Source organism: Pocillopora damicornis, chromosome 14 (genome assembly GCF_964200805.1).
Source record: "Pocillopora damicornis chromosome 14, jaPocDami1.2, whole genome shotgun sequence".
In the NCBI taxonomy this organism is placed as follows: Eukaryota; Metazoa; Cnidaria; class Anthozoa; order Scleractinia; family Pocilloporidae; genus Pocillopora; species Pocillopora damicornis.
This window is the reverse complement of record NC_142683.1, coordinates 15,351,550-15,366,343: the sequence shown is the minus strand read 5'-3', so window position 1 is coordinate 15,366,343 and position 14,794 is coordinate 15,351,550. Positions and strand designations below refer to the sequence as shown.

Genomic DNA, 14,794 nt, shown 5'->3' with positions numbered 1-14,794 from the left:
CTTCATATCTTCCGCATAGCATCTGATCTTCGAAAGATCATCAGACTGAATACCTTCTCTGAACATGCTCGTCCTCTCATTCTCAGTCAAGAAGAGGTCCTCAAAGAGCTTGAATAGATCATAACCATCAGTGTCCTGCGCGATTTCTCCTGCGAATTTCACAGTCAACCTGTCGACAAGAGCTCTAGCGACATTGTTCACGGTAGACATTGTTTGCGTGACCACTAACTGCTGAGTCAAAGATGAGTGAAAGAGATCCTGATACAAGGACAACTCCTTCACTAAGAATTTAGTTAGAATTTGCTTTTTTGAACGAGTGCGTGACTCTATATCGGCAGAGAGCGAGACCGCGTGAGAACTCGCAGGAATGGAGGTGCTTCGTGACAAAAGTCACGCACTTCCGGTTTTAAGCTTGCACAGAGTTATGGACTAGGGGACTCCCCCTTTCGTTTTTACAACGCGCAGTTAAGATTCTTCGTTATATAATGAAGCTGTCGACTCTCTCTTGGTACTTTCTCAGTCTTAGTGACTTTTTTAAAAACACTTCCATGATGGATTGAGGAAGCAAGGTCGTAAAGCAGTCAAGCGTGCCTTCCATTTCCTCGACAGAGGTAAGAACGCATGGTTGTATCAGATTTTTGAATGTAAGGTAAATACTTTTATTTCGCATTTCTCAGTTAACATTTTCTCCCTCGAATGCTCTTAATCTGTCCTAATTTTCTCTGATCTCCGACAGTGAAAGACGTTCATGCAGTTAACTAACGAGGATTGCTAACTTTTTCTTGATTCTGGGGTGTATCAATTGTATTACCGCTTCGTGTTATTTAAGAGCTAATTAAGCTGAGCTTGTTTGAACAAGTTACAGCTGTCGACTTCACAAAAATTCGCAGGCAATACCCGGCATTTACCTTGGATAAAACAAGTAATTCGGGAGAATTGAAAGGAATATTAAAGTCATGGATTTGATTTTGTGCAGGCGCTGATGATCGGAACACTTTCAGTTTCGTCTGCGTGTCATGCACACAATCATGATCGTGTTTTGCACTAGCTTTCGGGTCAGGCTAACATAAGTATTAATTTAATGTGCTCCCGTATTTACGATGCATTTGATCAAAAACCTATTAACATTTCCAGCTTATTTCACGTGTTTTTGTTCGTCATTTCATACAGTTTAAAAGTATTTTTTTTCCTTTTTGATAGACTGCTTAGATTCTCCCTTTTAACTGTACTGTTATACTGATTTCCATGTTAAATATTGAGAAACGATGACTTTTCTTCAGATGCCACATAGTGATTTATTGGAAGCGTCCTTTCAACTAACTGCGTTTGATTTTTAGGAATCCAATTCATCAACTGGTAATGATAGATTGGTATCTGAGTAAAGTTTACCTTTAAATGGGTAGCAGAAATTAGCCAGGTAAGCCTGATGAAATGCCTGGGGGAAAGGGGATGGACTAGCATCCCGTCCAAGGGGTGTAGTTACTCCCACTCACTTCATGTGAGGAAACCAGTATTATAAGCTCAGGGCCTAGATGGGCCACTGCTCAAATATAGACTTTACCTGACTACCTACAGCCTCTTAACTAATTTGAATTGCTGTTGTAACAAATTATATGAACTTGCAACACTTGCCCAATTTATTTCAGTCAATTGAAAATGTATTTTATAAATATTGAATCATATTTTAGTACATCTCTTTGTTATTTTGCTGCTTTTATGGTATGACATTAATTGTTTGTGATTTTGTGTCTAGGTATCCCTCCCATTCTCAGAAGGGAAAAAATATTTATTTTACAACTGGGTAATATGTTGAGCTGATGTTTATTACCATTTGCAACCAACTTTCTTTCAGGCCAGGATAACTTGAAAGCAGCACCTTTGTAAGAAGCATCAGTCTTCTTACAGTTGCTATGGCAACAGAAAGAAGTCCAATTAAAGTTTCATGTGAAAATGAAGACTTACCTGAAAAAGAGTAGTAGCCTGACTACATTGGGGAATTTGAATCAGAAGTGTCAAGACTTTATAATAGAATACAAGTGTTATATTGATCTCTAACTGTAGAGGTGTTTAAGGTAAACAATGCACTTTTACTAACAAATGGCTTAGAAGGGAAAAGTTTATAAGGTTTAAGATTTATGCTTAATCATCATCATCGTCATAATCATCACCATTGTTACCCACATTATAAGCATTATCATAACTATCATCTTTTTTATCATTTTTCTTATCATTTAGGCAATAACATACTGTGTGTCTATATTAAGTAATATTACTTCTGGTTGTTTAATGATGGCAACATTTGGATCTTATCAACTCATTAACCATCTAAATGTATTGAAAGCAGAAGACTCTTCTACACCTATAATTATGCCAACTCTCCCTGATTATCAGGGAGTCTCACAGTCACTGAAGCAGACTCTGAGGGTCTCCCACATGGGTCATCAAACTTTCAAGATAAAAGAGGATTTGGTTCAGCTCCACACAGAAACATCACATTTGAACTCCAGATTTCCCACATCTAATGTTATCTGCCCTTTTATTAATATTAGGGTTCTTATCTTAATTTTCTTGACTGCACTTAGACTGTTTCAAAGTAGGGATTACACTTTCTTCTAAACAACAACCACAACAGTAACTGAGTCTGATTGGTTGAGCTTTCAACCAAAAAATCTCTCATGAATTTACTGAGAGGGGTCTTTCCTGTGAAGGGGGAGAGGGGGGGGGACTGCACACATTGTCTAAGCTTTTCAGGGAATAGGTTAAGTCAGGCAGATGCAAAAGTGGCATCTGGTACCAAAGGAAAAATCTGCAGATTTTGAATCTCCAGATTTTGGCAGTTCTGCTTGTATACACTAAGAATTATTAACTACAACCACAGACTTTTATTAAGCTTTTTCTTTGCAGTCACAGCTGATGTTTATAGGAATAAAGGAAATAAGGCCTTCAAGAAAGGAGATTTCATCAATGCTATTCATTTTTACACCAAAGGAATTAAAATGAACTGCAATAAGACAGAACTGAAGGCCAAACTGCTTAACAACAGGGCTATTGCGCATTTTAAACTTGGTAAGATGATGAGAGCTTTAATATGCATTTTTTTCCCTTTTGAAGCTTTCCCTTTTTAACAGCCCAATGTTAATAGTACTTTTCTGAAAAAGGTGATAATTTTGAATGTAGGCCTAATGTCTTGGCCTCTTAAACATACCAAGAAGTAACCTCTTACCCCAGATATCAATGAGCATCACAAGTTTTTCTTAAAATTGTTGTAATGGTGGTTGGTTAAAATGCTACGTGTATGGCTGATCAGAGATATTTATTTCAATAACAGGAAATCACCAGTATATTCACTAGGGGATGCAAAAGCAGTCATTGAGTTAACTCCAACTTTTCTTGAGGCAATTATGAGAGGTTAGATATGATAGCTGTGCTATAATAATAATAATAATAATAATAATAATAATAATAAAAAAAGAAAGTGAAATGTGATCATCGCAGTAAATTTTCCAATTTAAGCAATTGGAAAGAAGAAGCCTGAAAAAAATCAGGGCTTCAACGGGATTCGAACCCGTGACCTCCGCGATACCGGTGCGATGCTCTACCAACTGAGCTATGAAGCCACACATTGGGAGCGAGGTCAATTTATTGAGTTCATATCTTCCTGTGCAGTGAAATGATGTGAAGTTTTTATATGAAAATAATTCATATTTGTACTGCGGTTGTAGATGAAAGTGAAATGTGATCATCGCAGTAAATTTTCCAATTTAAGCAATTGGAAAGAAGAAGCCTGAAAAAAAATCAGGGCTTCAACGGGATTCGAACCCGTGACCTCCGCGATACCGGAAAAAAAGAACTCAACACTCTAAGGTCAAATGAATTTCAATCTTGTCTCAATTGACTTTAATTAAGAAGTTGAGACCAACTTGATGTGCATTTGAATCCAGCTCTTGACTGCTATGCCATTACTTTCCATTAATTATGATGAGAAAATTATTTTGAGCTGGATGAATTAAGAGCTCAAAGCAGAATGCAAAGCAAAATTTCAGCATGAGTATTTTAGTTCCCTAAGCTGGATGAGCAAAGTCAAGTGGTGTCAGATATGTTTAGTCACTATCTAGCTGTTTTAAAAAAGAAGTAAGGATCAGGACTTAACTTCACTCAAACCTGTAAGAAAACTTTCCTCATTCGTCAAGCATATCAGGAAGCCACTGGGCTTATGGAGTAGAGCCACCTTACTTACAACAGTATTTAAAAAATAATAGGTGCTGTGAATGTGCAGCTTTGCCAATACAGTGTTTATTTAAGTAAAAACTCTTGCATTTTTGTCTTAAAGCTAAAAAGATTTGACAAACTAGTGGATGAAACAGCTCTGTGATCACTGCGCAAGGATCAACGGTGGTAAATCTTGTCTTCATCTTGGAGACACAAACAAAATAAAACATGATGGATATCGGAGGCTAATGACACCGAAACACCTTATTTTGCAGATCTTCTTAAACTTTGTCCGCCATTATGGATTTCCCTGGTGCACATTTGATTTGAACTTTGAACTTTAACTTTGGCTGTTAGCATGTTTAACAGTCTGCTTTGGTGATAATCACCTCTTTTTTTACAAATAATAAGTAAATATATATTTCAGTTTACAAAAATGAAAAAAAAAAATGCCCAGCTTGTTATAGTGATTAGCTATATAACAGTCTGCATGATGCACAATCATTGGTTGCTGTCACATTCAGTACTAAATAAAATGATGAATACTACAGAGAGAGCTGTTGTTGTTATGCTTCTCTTCGTAAGGAGATCCTCGAGGATCTCTGCAAAAAATAAGCATGCAATGTTCTTTGCAGCCAGTTTTTGATGTAACATTAGGAGACAATTGATCTTGATGGCAGTTACATTATGCACTCCTTCATGTTAAAAGGACTAAAACTTAGTCATGACTTATTCTCTTGAAAATAAATTTGAAAATCCTAAAAAAGCTGCTACAATGTGAAAATCCTAAAAGATCCTCTACCATGTATCTTCAGTGCTCTTGCTTTCAATGCTTCCTAATGATCACAACAGAGAAATAGCTGGAAGAAATTGGGTAAAACTGACGTGATCTTGTCACTGTAGGCCAAACAAGGACACTGAGAAACCTCTAATCTCTAATAAAAGTACTTCATACATCAATCTCTATGCAACAGCTTAACAACTAATCTGCCATGGGCGGCATGCAACATTGGTTTGCAGAATATTTTAGAATAATCTTGATACATGAAATGAAAAGACGATAAGAAAAATCCCCCCCCCCCCCCGTCCCTGACATGGTATATTGAAGTATAGAAAAATCTGACAGAACTTGAATCTCTGTTTACAAAATAAAAACAAAATATACACAAAGAAAAGACAATACAGTATTTTCCCTTATTTTAGGCAAACCAGTAAAGCAATCATTTTACAAGTTGAATTTTCAAGAATTCCAAGCAATTTTAAGCAGTAATAAGAGGTACTACACGTTACTGCCTGAAAAGGAGAGCACTGCAATATGAAACATCCCCCCCCCCCACCCTAACATGGTATCTGTAGAAACTAGCATGTTTAATGCAGAATACCTAAAACAAAACAAAAAGGAAATCAACTGAAAAACACTCATAATTTAACACATTAAATGCTAATAATATAACAATAAGCTTTTCAAGGAGTTTTGAATCTAAAATAGTTTTCACTTCTTCTTCACTTTAACTTTCAATTACACTTGTCATAATTTGTACCCACTAATTAAATGTCACAGAATGTAATGCAATCCAGTACATCACAACATCAAAGTTATTACCTTCATTGCTATGCCATTCCAATATTTGAAAATGCTAAACAAATGCATTTATATTCTTTTCTAGCATATACTTCATACAGCTTTTAATGAAGTACTTACTGTGGAACAAAACAAGTTCACCAACATCATTTACCATGGAAATCTTTCACTTCACATTGTTCCTAGAAAAAGATGAACACTGTCAGCAAATGACAGGCATTATGGTAAAACTTAATAACTTCCCATTTTTGACAGATGTTTTTCAATGAAAATTTCTTTTTAATCTTGCTGTTACTTGAAAACACCAACTTCCATTGTCTAATACCAAAAATATTTTTCACATTCATAAAATTTTAGCATACACTCTATGGAAATTTGAGCCTGTCAGCCATTCACATGCATAACATGAATTTATTACAACGTGTTCAATCTCATTTAACCCTTCTATAGGCAGTTCACAGTCATGCTTTATCTTTCAGTTCTAATAGACTCCTTCTTTTGCTCTTACAAAGGACTACAACACTTGAAACATCAGCTTTAGAAATTCTTTACAGATCAAGACCTATTTACATTATCAACTCAGTTAATGAAACCAGATAATCTCTTTCTAACAGTCTCTGCTTTTTTTCTGATTGCATTTTTTAATGTAAATGGCTTTAGTTTTAAGAACTCAAACCAGGTGCAGTAAAATCACTTTTATTAAATCCACTTGGTTTTAATTTTACAAGAATATCACAAATCAAGCAGTATCATGTTTTTCAGTTATAAAATAAACTATTTGTTTCTAACTTACACTCACAGGATGAATGGTTTGGCAAGCTTGAAAACAGTTTTCAGGGTGAATTTGGCCTTTAAAATGATGCAAAAGTTCAATCCTTCAAAGAACCTGCAGGAAAAAAGCAATGAATGAGACATTACAGTTTAATTTTATATCATTTATTTACTAAAATCTGTCAGATAAAACCATATTCTGTACTCTACCAGCAAAATAATTGTAATACATCCAGTAAAAAGTTATCAGCATCATAAGGTGCTTTTTACCAGTACCAGTATAATTCACCAAATTTATCATTTGACTTCTGACTTTGTTGATTTGGTTGCTAATATTTGAAGTAGGTATATGTTTCCATCAGAACAAACTTCTCTTACCTATTCTTTAATAGTTTGTAAAATTTCTTTGCCAATTGAATCGAACAAAGGTTTGCACCATCATCCTCTCCATGGATAACGACTGTGAATTTGTCAGTGACAAGATTTTTCTTGATGTACTCTTCTACATTCTGAATTCAGAGATCAAACAAAGATGATTAACCCACATTATAGTTATAATAAGCTTTGCACCATCTTCCATTCCATGAATAAGAACTGTGAAGTTGTCTGCGACAAGATTTTTCTTGATGTACTGAGTACATCAGGAAAAATCTTGTCACTGACTTTTACATTTCTGAATTCAGAGATCAAACAAAGATGATTAACCCACATTATAGTTATAATGAATAAAGCTTCGCACCATCTTCCTTTCCATGGATAAAAACTGTGAAGTTGTTTGTGACAAGATTTTTCCTGATGTACTGAGTACATCAGGAAAAATCTTGTCACTGACTTCTACATTTCTGAATTCAGAGATCAAACAAAGATGATGAACCCACATTAAAGTTAATGATTGGTAATACAAGATGTAAAATCTTGGATTACAGGAAACAAAAAATTTACCTCAATTTCAATGCATTTTGCACAACAAGGAATAACTGAATTGTATATAACCATCATGTGAGTATCTACACTGCACTTTCAACTGGATCCCAAATATCCTGAGCAGAATGTGTATCTAATTACCACCTTAAAAAGTTTTCTTTTGGATAACATAGTCATTAACATAGTTTAGTCATTAACATAGAATTAAAGAAAATACTCTCACTTATGAGCTGAGATTGTCAGTAAGCATCTTTGATTTTGACCTTTGGAACAGTTTTGATACTAAAGGTACCTTCCCAGCATTCAAAAGGAAAATATCATTGCCTGATTCATCACAGTGATCTGAATAAAGAAATATTTAAAGCTCCTTTCAGAAAAGATTATCATACCACTTTTAAGACTTATTTTCTTAAACTACATGAACCAAAAACTCAAGCCCTTGTGATTTCAATCACTCACCACTTTTTGTGAAGAAAGTCAGCTGACATCATATTCATCACAGGTACGATGAGATTGTTCCAAAGCAATGCGATCTTCTTCAACCTGTGAGTCTGCATGGTTTGAAAAATTTTGGTTAAATAGTGACATTTCCTTTCAATTCCATTGTAGTTAATTCATCAGAGGAAATCCTTAAATTAATTATACATTAATTATCTCAATTAACCCAGACAATCACACAACTTTTCACACACCTTGCAGTTGAAATCTCATGCAATACAAAATGGTTAACAAAGTCATAAAAAAAACCTTTCACCTTTAGGTATTTTATCGATTATTCATAGGAAAATACTCATCAGATACGAGAGCTTACTGTCAGTAAAAACCCTGAGGATGATAGAATGTTATTGCCTTAAATTTTTCACCACAAAGATAGTTACATTACAATTTACTTTTTTGAACCAGCAGGATTCTTAATCAAGAATAAAATCATTCAATCATTAATCAATGATCAGCCCATGTTGATTGAACTTCTTAACCACTGTCTTGATTTTTAAACAGGTTAACTGTCTACATTACTTATTCTATAGTAAACATTTTCCTTCTCATAAGCCCAGGGTGACTGTTAATGAGCCCACTGATGATTTAGGTTATCCCAAGGAAAATCAACAGCCACCATTTGCCAAAGGACACTCCTAAATCATCATTTGGCAAATGAAGGTGAAAATAAAATTAATAAAATTTAATGAATGAATATACAAAATTAAATAAATCAAAGGTTCTTTTAAACCAAATGCAAGTTCTATTGAACTTTCTACTTCCAATCTTCTTTCCACTGGGCTCAGGTGATGATGGGGACTGGGGAGGTTGATCAACAGGGGGGTCAGAGCTTTCCTGAACAAGCACTATGAAGAGGTCAAATGGTTGACAATTTGAATGTTTATTTTTATGTTTAGTAGATATGCAAACATTCACAGAAAATTCCTTGATTATTCCCCATGATAAAACATCAACTATATTTCACTCATGGTGAGGTTTATACTGAGTCTACAAATGCATAATAATTGCAAATGACTCCTTCTTCAGCTTAACCCTATTTAACATGTTACTTCTTCCTGTAATATTCACACATTATCCAGCAAACAGGTAGTGAGAATTTTCAAACTTATCTGGTAGAACTTTTTACCTTGATCTAATCAAATACTCATAACTAATTTACAAGGAAATGTGTAGCAGCTAGTGGGGAGAATTAACATTCAGATATTTAAGTTAAAGAGTTAAAACACTGGCAAATTTTACAAAAGTTAACTATCCTAAGTAATAACAGATTGAGAGAATATTCCAACTGGAATATACAAAAGGCTAACTGCAGCCCTTGGCTGAACTACTTGCAATAAAACATACTCATTAAACAGCAGTAATTACCTTCTCGACTGGGGGCATCGATTGCTGTGGAGGCCTTATATTTCTGAGCTGGAATTGGAGTCCCTCCTCCAGGCTCAAAGACTGCATTAAGACAAAAAGCTAACTATCCTAAGTAAGTACAGATTGGGATAATAGTCCACCTGGGTTACAAAAGGCTAACAGCAGCCATGGCTGAACTTATTGCAATAGAGCATACTCATGAAACAGCAGTAATTACCTTCTTGACTGGGGACATGGACTGGAGTTCCTCCCTCAGGCTCACAGACTGCAGTAAGACTCTCACTTAAAAACTGTGAAAGAGAAAAGTATAAATAAACTTCCCATTTGCTGTTATAATATTAATGACAATGATTGATTAAAAAAGGCATTTAAATGTTATGATTGATTCTTTTAATAAAAAATTGTTCCTGAAGCACAGCATGCACTACACTTATTTGAAACCCCATTTGAAGCCAGCCAGTGTAGACATAATTCTATATTTAAACTCAAGAACCTGGTACTTAATAGGCTCCTAGCTTTAAGGCAGCTAATGCATCAAGTTTAAAATGAAAAAAGTTACATGTTTTTTACGTATTTAAAAGGAGAAAAGACACTTTAGAAAAGTAAAGTAGAAACTATTACCCTGGTCTTGATTCCTTTAGAGGTTCAAGTAGTTCATGTATGATATACACACTAAATCTTAATTCTTTAGAGTTCTGTCACAATATACAGACTGGTAAACCAAAAGCTGGTAAATCCTTATAGGTTCATGCATAGTAGACTCAAAGAGATTTGATAAACAGGGTTTGAAAATAAGGAGAATCTGGTGCACTTTAGACAAGGTTAGTTAGTTTCCAATTGGGAAATGTTGAAAATAAGCTAAAACGTGCGCCATTGCAATGTGTAAAATAATCCAACTGCGCTCTTTCTTAAAAAAGGTAGATTATTGCATTTCTATGACAATGAGACCCTCACCATATAAATTGAGTGTCCAGCAATTCGACAAAGAAACGGCCGCCATACTAAAGTGAACGTCTGAAGAAAACGAACGAGCAGCTGAAGATTGCTTTCCTCTCTATCGATCACTTAGAGTTCTCCTTCACGTTTTTGGACAGAGATACTCTGTCCAATACTCTCTAATACTCTCCTTTCATAACGTCTGCCAGACGATCGATTGGGATCGTTAGAGAAGTTCGCCATGTTTTAGCCTTAAATTTACTCCCTGCCCCTCCCCTGTAAAGACAATGTTTTGACTCGTAACCAGGGTCCACGCCGTGCCATGACACTTTTCTTGGGAAGATTCCTTTCAAGTCAAGGGTGGCGATCATCCCCAAAAATTGAAAAAGTTATTTCAAACAAAAAGAATAACGAATGAGATTAGCAATTCAGTATAAACGGAACCTCGCTAGTAAATAAGTCTCCAGCCTGTAAGCGCGCAAAAATACCGCACTATTGCACGAATAGGAAAAAGCCTTCTTGTTTAGATATTCCATCTTGCAATGTTTTCCATAGTGCTATGTTGTCTTGAAAATATTTCGTTTCGTGCCTATCCCTTGTCCACACCTACCTAGAATCCTTTCCACCTGCTTCAGTCTGAGATTCTTGATAACTTTGCTCCTGAATGAAGCGCGCGCATTTTATTCTCATTTCACGCGTGAAAAGATCCACTTGCCGCGACAAAATCTTTCCGAATTCTCATTGTTCTTCATTCTGCGCATCTTGATTTGGCAGACTTTTATGTTTATTAGTTAGCGGTAGCTGTCAATAATTAAGAATAGGATTTCCTTGTGCTTGCTTTGGTACCCGCCCTTTGGAGTTTTTTTGCGTTCATTTCAGTGTTACTTTTCACTTGAGTTTTGGGGATATGAGTCCAATCGAAAAACAGTAGTGAAAACACTTGCGTGATGCATAGAATTTGTTCAAGGAGAAGCTAAGTGATCGCAAAAGTAACATTACAAACACCGCGCAAAATGTTGATTTTATCTATTATATATTATTATATATTATTTCCGCTTTAATATTACTTTTAGCTAACCCTTTCCCATTATTCAGTTATTTGTTTTTGGTGTCAAATTTCCTTGCGTTTACATCTGGTCCTTTATTCCCTACGCTTAGTCTCTTGGCTTCCTCTTCCAACACATATGAATTCTCCTTTTTCTTCTAATATAAAGACAACTCAACTTTATGTATGCAGGAGCCCAAAGGCCTGGCACACGACAAATTCCGAATGTACCCGACGAAATATAGCTAGGATCTTATTTTAACCACCCTAAGTACAAAAAAATTAACAACGAATAGTACTCACGTTTACAGGGCTCATCTCTTTGATTGCTTCCATCACTTTCTTTAATTTTCCTCCGAATGACTTATGAAGCGCCTAACTCCAACCAACGGAAAGTTATAATGACAGGTTGTAATTTTCGCGCATCGAGATGACGAAACAGACGAGATAATAAACCAATCAACAGATTAGCAAGTATACGTAACTTTTACCTCGTTTTCAGGCGCCTTTGCTCTGGTCCAGGAAAGGGCGGGAAACTGCCCGAGTGCGCAAACTGCTGGGGAGGAGGTTACTGACAGATTTTAATAAATGTTTGCCCATTGACTACCTCAAAGCGATTGCAAAAGTCCAAGAAACGAGACTGAGAAAGATCGGGAGCTTATCAGGAAAAACAAAGGGGTGCGTCGTTCCGCAGGTAAACCAGTGCAGGGCTGTCGGTTTCTTTGGCCACCACGATGCGCTGACCACTGACCGCGAGAATTTAACACAGACTTCTCGCAAATAAAGGGTTCTGGATAGAAGAATGAGAAAGATCGGGAGCTTTCCAGGAAATAATGAAAAGAGCGCGTCCTCCCCCAAGAAAACCAAGTCTGCAAGCAAGCTGTTTTGTCGTTGATGCTTAGTTTGCTTGCGAACATATGAAAATGAGAGAAACATATGAGTGCTAAGTTCTGCTTCGTACGTAGCATGAAACCACTTGGCTATAAATTAACAAACATTCCTCGCCAAAAGTAAGCTTCGCTAATCGACCTGTAAATGATACAAAAGAGATGATATTAAACCTTTTACCACAAGCAGTGACCATTAAATAATTCTTGGCCACAAGTTCATTACACAGTTTTTTTAAAGCTGGATTGAAGCTTTGATATCCCAACAAATTGTCGATATAAAAAAACATGGAAATATATGTAGGGCAGCAGTTATGAACATCCATTTTCAGATGCTGGGAGTGAGTACGTAGCTTCCAAAAACTGGAAAGGTTTCTAGAAAGTATTTCACTTTGGATATCATGGTTCATTTTACCTGATCCGTAAAACATTCTACGAGGTGGCTCTTCTTGTCCACTGACACAAATTGTCAATAAACAATGCAGGTAAACGTAGAGTTTAAAAATCTCAATTGGCCGGAGGCAAACCAATTGGCTATAGACAAAGTGCAGCCAAGGAGTTGAGCTCGAGCAATCGAGAACAAATCCAGTAAGTTGCAGGGTAAAGGACTTTAACCTGGAACCTAGTGCCTTAATCACTCGGGCACACAAGATCAACGCTGTTATTTCTGTGAGTCGTGACGTTTGTTTTCCTAAACCAATTCACACGCAACACACGCCCAGGCTTCAGGAGTTTTGTGTTTCATTTCATGTCATTTTTCACCTCAAGCGAACACCAGATATTTTGTCTTGTACTGTTTTGTTTTTCTTCCCACCTACTCTCCCACTCTCGGTGATTTTACGTGATGTCATAGGGTGGCAGAGAGGTTTACACATCATTGGCTGTTGTTTACTTTTCGTTCGTATTCTTAATAAACTTCTGTCTGTGCCGAAAAGCGATTATTGTTTTATTTGTGTCAGGAACGTAGTTGGGGAATAAGTTTCTTTTGGGAAAGGCTTTTCAACGACGATAGGAACATCCTTTGCAACCGCATTACTTTGGAAGGAAAGAAAAATCACAGGGTGCCCACTCTCGTCCTAGGAGCTACTCGTTTTCTCTCATTTCGAACATGAGGAATGCTTGTGGATTGTGTTTCTAAGACTTACCTCATAAGTTAAGCGTTTAAGGAAACATGTAAAAATACTGAGAAAAAATGTCAAAATAATAAAAGTAATTACATAAAGTATAGCTAATTAAATCGTATGAAAGTGAGAGAATAATGTTATGTGAAGCGCTCAAGAAGTATGTTAGTAATGTTAAGGTATGTGTATACGAAGTATGCTGAGTTTTTGGGAGATTTCTACTCCAAGCGCAGTCTATTAAGTATATTTTGGTTGCTTTTGGCCTCGCACCAGCGGCAGGCATTGTAATTAACAACGTATGAATAAATGGGTTTAGTTTCTAAGGAAATTGTGGTGCTGCATCGGTGAGGGGTACAACGAGATAATTTGGTTTTATAATCCAACTGCACAAGGTAGAGTTCAAATAACGCGAACATATATACCACATGTGTACAGTTGGTTATTTTGTTCTGTAAAAAAATCTGTTTGACCGGTAGGCTGCGCACGCTGCGCTTCTCTATCCACTTTGCTTTTCCCGCCTTATGAGAAATGAGCAGAAAGACTTGGCAGAAAAAAAAGCAGTTGGATCATAAATAACCTAGTAGACTATTCATTGGTGTGTAGTATTGCCTAGTATTTTCACTCCTTGTTTGAATTCGACGAGCCTGTGGGGGAAGTCAAAATACGGCACAGCTCCTAAAAATACTCAGGTATGTCACCGCCATATAAAGAAGATCCGAAAAAATCACCTTGAATCTTATTTCGCAAGATGATCATCTCACGGCTGGAGCTTGGGCTGCCTGTGGTGTGAGTTCAGATAAGTTAAGTTTTTTTTTCTCTCAAGGTGAAGTAACGCGATATTTTCGTCCGTGATCTGAAAGTCATGCTCTTTTTTTGTTACATGCCTAACAACTCACATCCCATCACGTACCATAAAAACAATGTCCGAAGTCCGCTAGAACATACCCAATCATTGCACTACACGAACATTAGTCAATTTTTTACGTGCTTGAATTGTATTCCATCAACCAAATTCACATCTACGCGCGCCCGGGTATTATTCACTATTCATGACTCATTTCCTCGGGAAAGTTCACAATGTATCATCAACTTTTGGTTTTCCTGAGAATGTCACGCAATGGTAAAAACATCAGTATGGTCGTGAAACAAAAAGTGAGTCATTTGTATCCTGTAGCGGTCAAGTAAACATCTTTGGTGGCAGCGAGAAATTTTTAACGCTTGCCATCCCCAGCTCGAAGCGTTGCTTCTAAGTTATCGCGAGCTAAATTTCAGAGGAATAAAATCAAATATTCCTACGTCGTGAGATCACTAGGAAAAGAGTACCCTCTCGACACCGTTCGTGTTATAAGTCACCTTCTGAAGAACTCATCAAAATATCTGCGGTCTTGCAAAATTTTACAAATTTAACAGGTTCTTAAGACGAATTCAACGCTCCATCGCTGACGAAACGTCGTTT

At 36.5% G+C, this 14,794-nt stretch overlaps 1 protein-coding gene and 1 long non-coding RNA gene across 3 annotated transcripts in view; one reads left to right on the top strand and one right to left on the bottom strand.

Moving 5' to 3' along the window:
• LOC149034666 (hsp70/Hsp90 co-chaperone CNS1 homolog) overlaps positions 1 to 4,763 on the top strand; it is a 57,100-nt gene extending 52,337 nt beyond the window's left edge. The window contains exons 4-5 of one of the 2 annotated variants that reach the window (XM_089194439.1): positions 3,329 to 3,408; positions 4,485 to 4,763. In XM_089194439.1, coding sequence (XP_089050565.1) covers positions 3,329 to 3,351 — 23 coding nt within the window. In that variant the 3' untranslated portion in view covers positions 3,352 to 3,408; positions 4,485 to 4,763. Of the gene's footprint in view, positions 1 to 3,328; positions 3,464 to 3,840 lie in introns of both variants that reach the window. The other variant, XM_089194438.1, reaches the window with a different exon arrangement.
• LOC149034665 (uncharacterized) overlaps positions 1 to 10,537 on the bottom strand; it is a 262,282-nt gene extending 251,745 nt beyond the window's left edge. The window contains exon 1 of the long non-coding RNA XR_016183083.1: positions 10,304 to 10,537. This is a non-coding gene — a long non-coding RNA (uncharacterized LOC149034665). The remainder of the gene's footprint in view (positions 1 to 10,303) is intronic.
• Between the last annotated feature and the right edge of the window lie 4,257 nt (positions 10,538 to 14,794).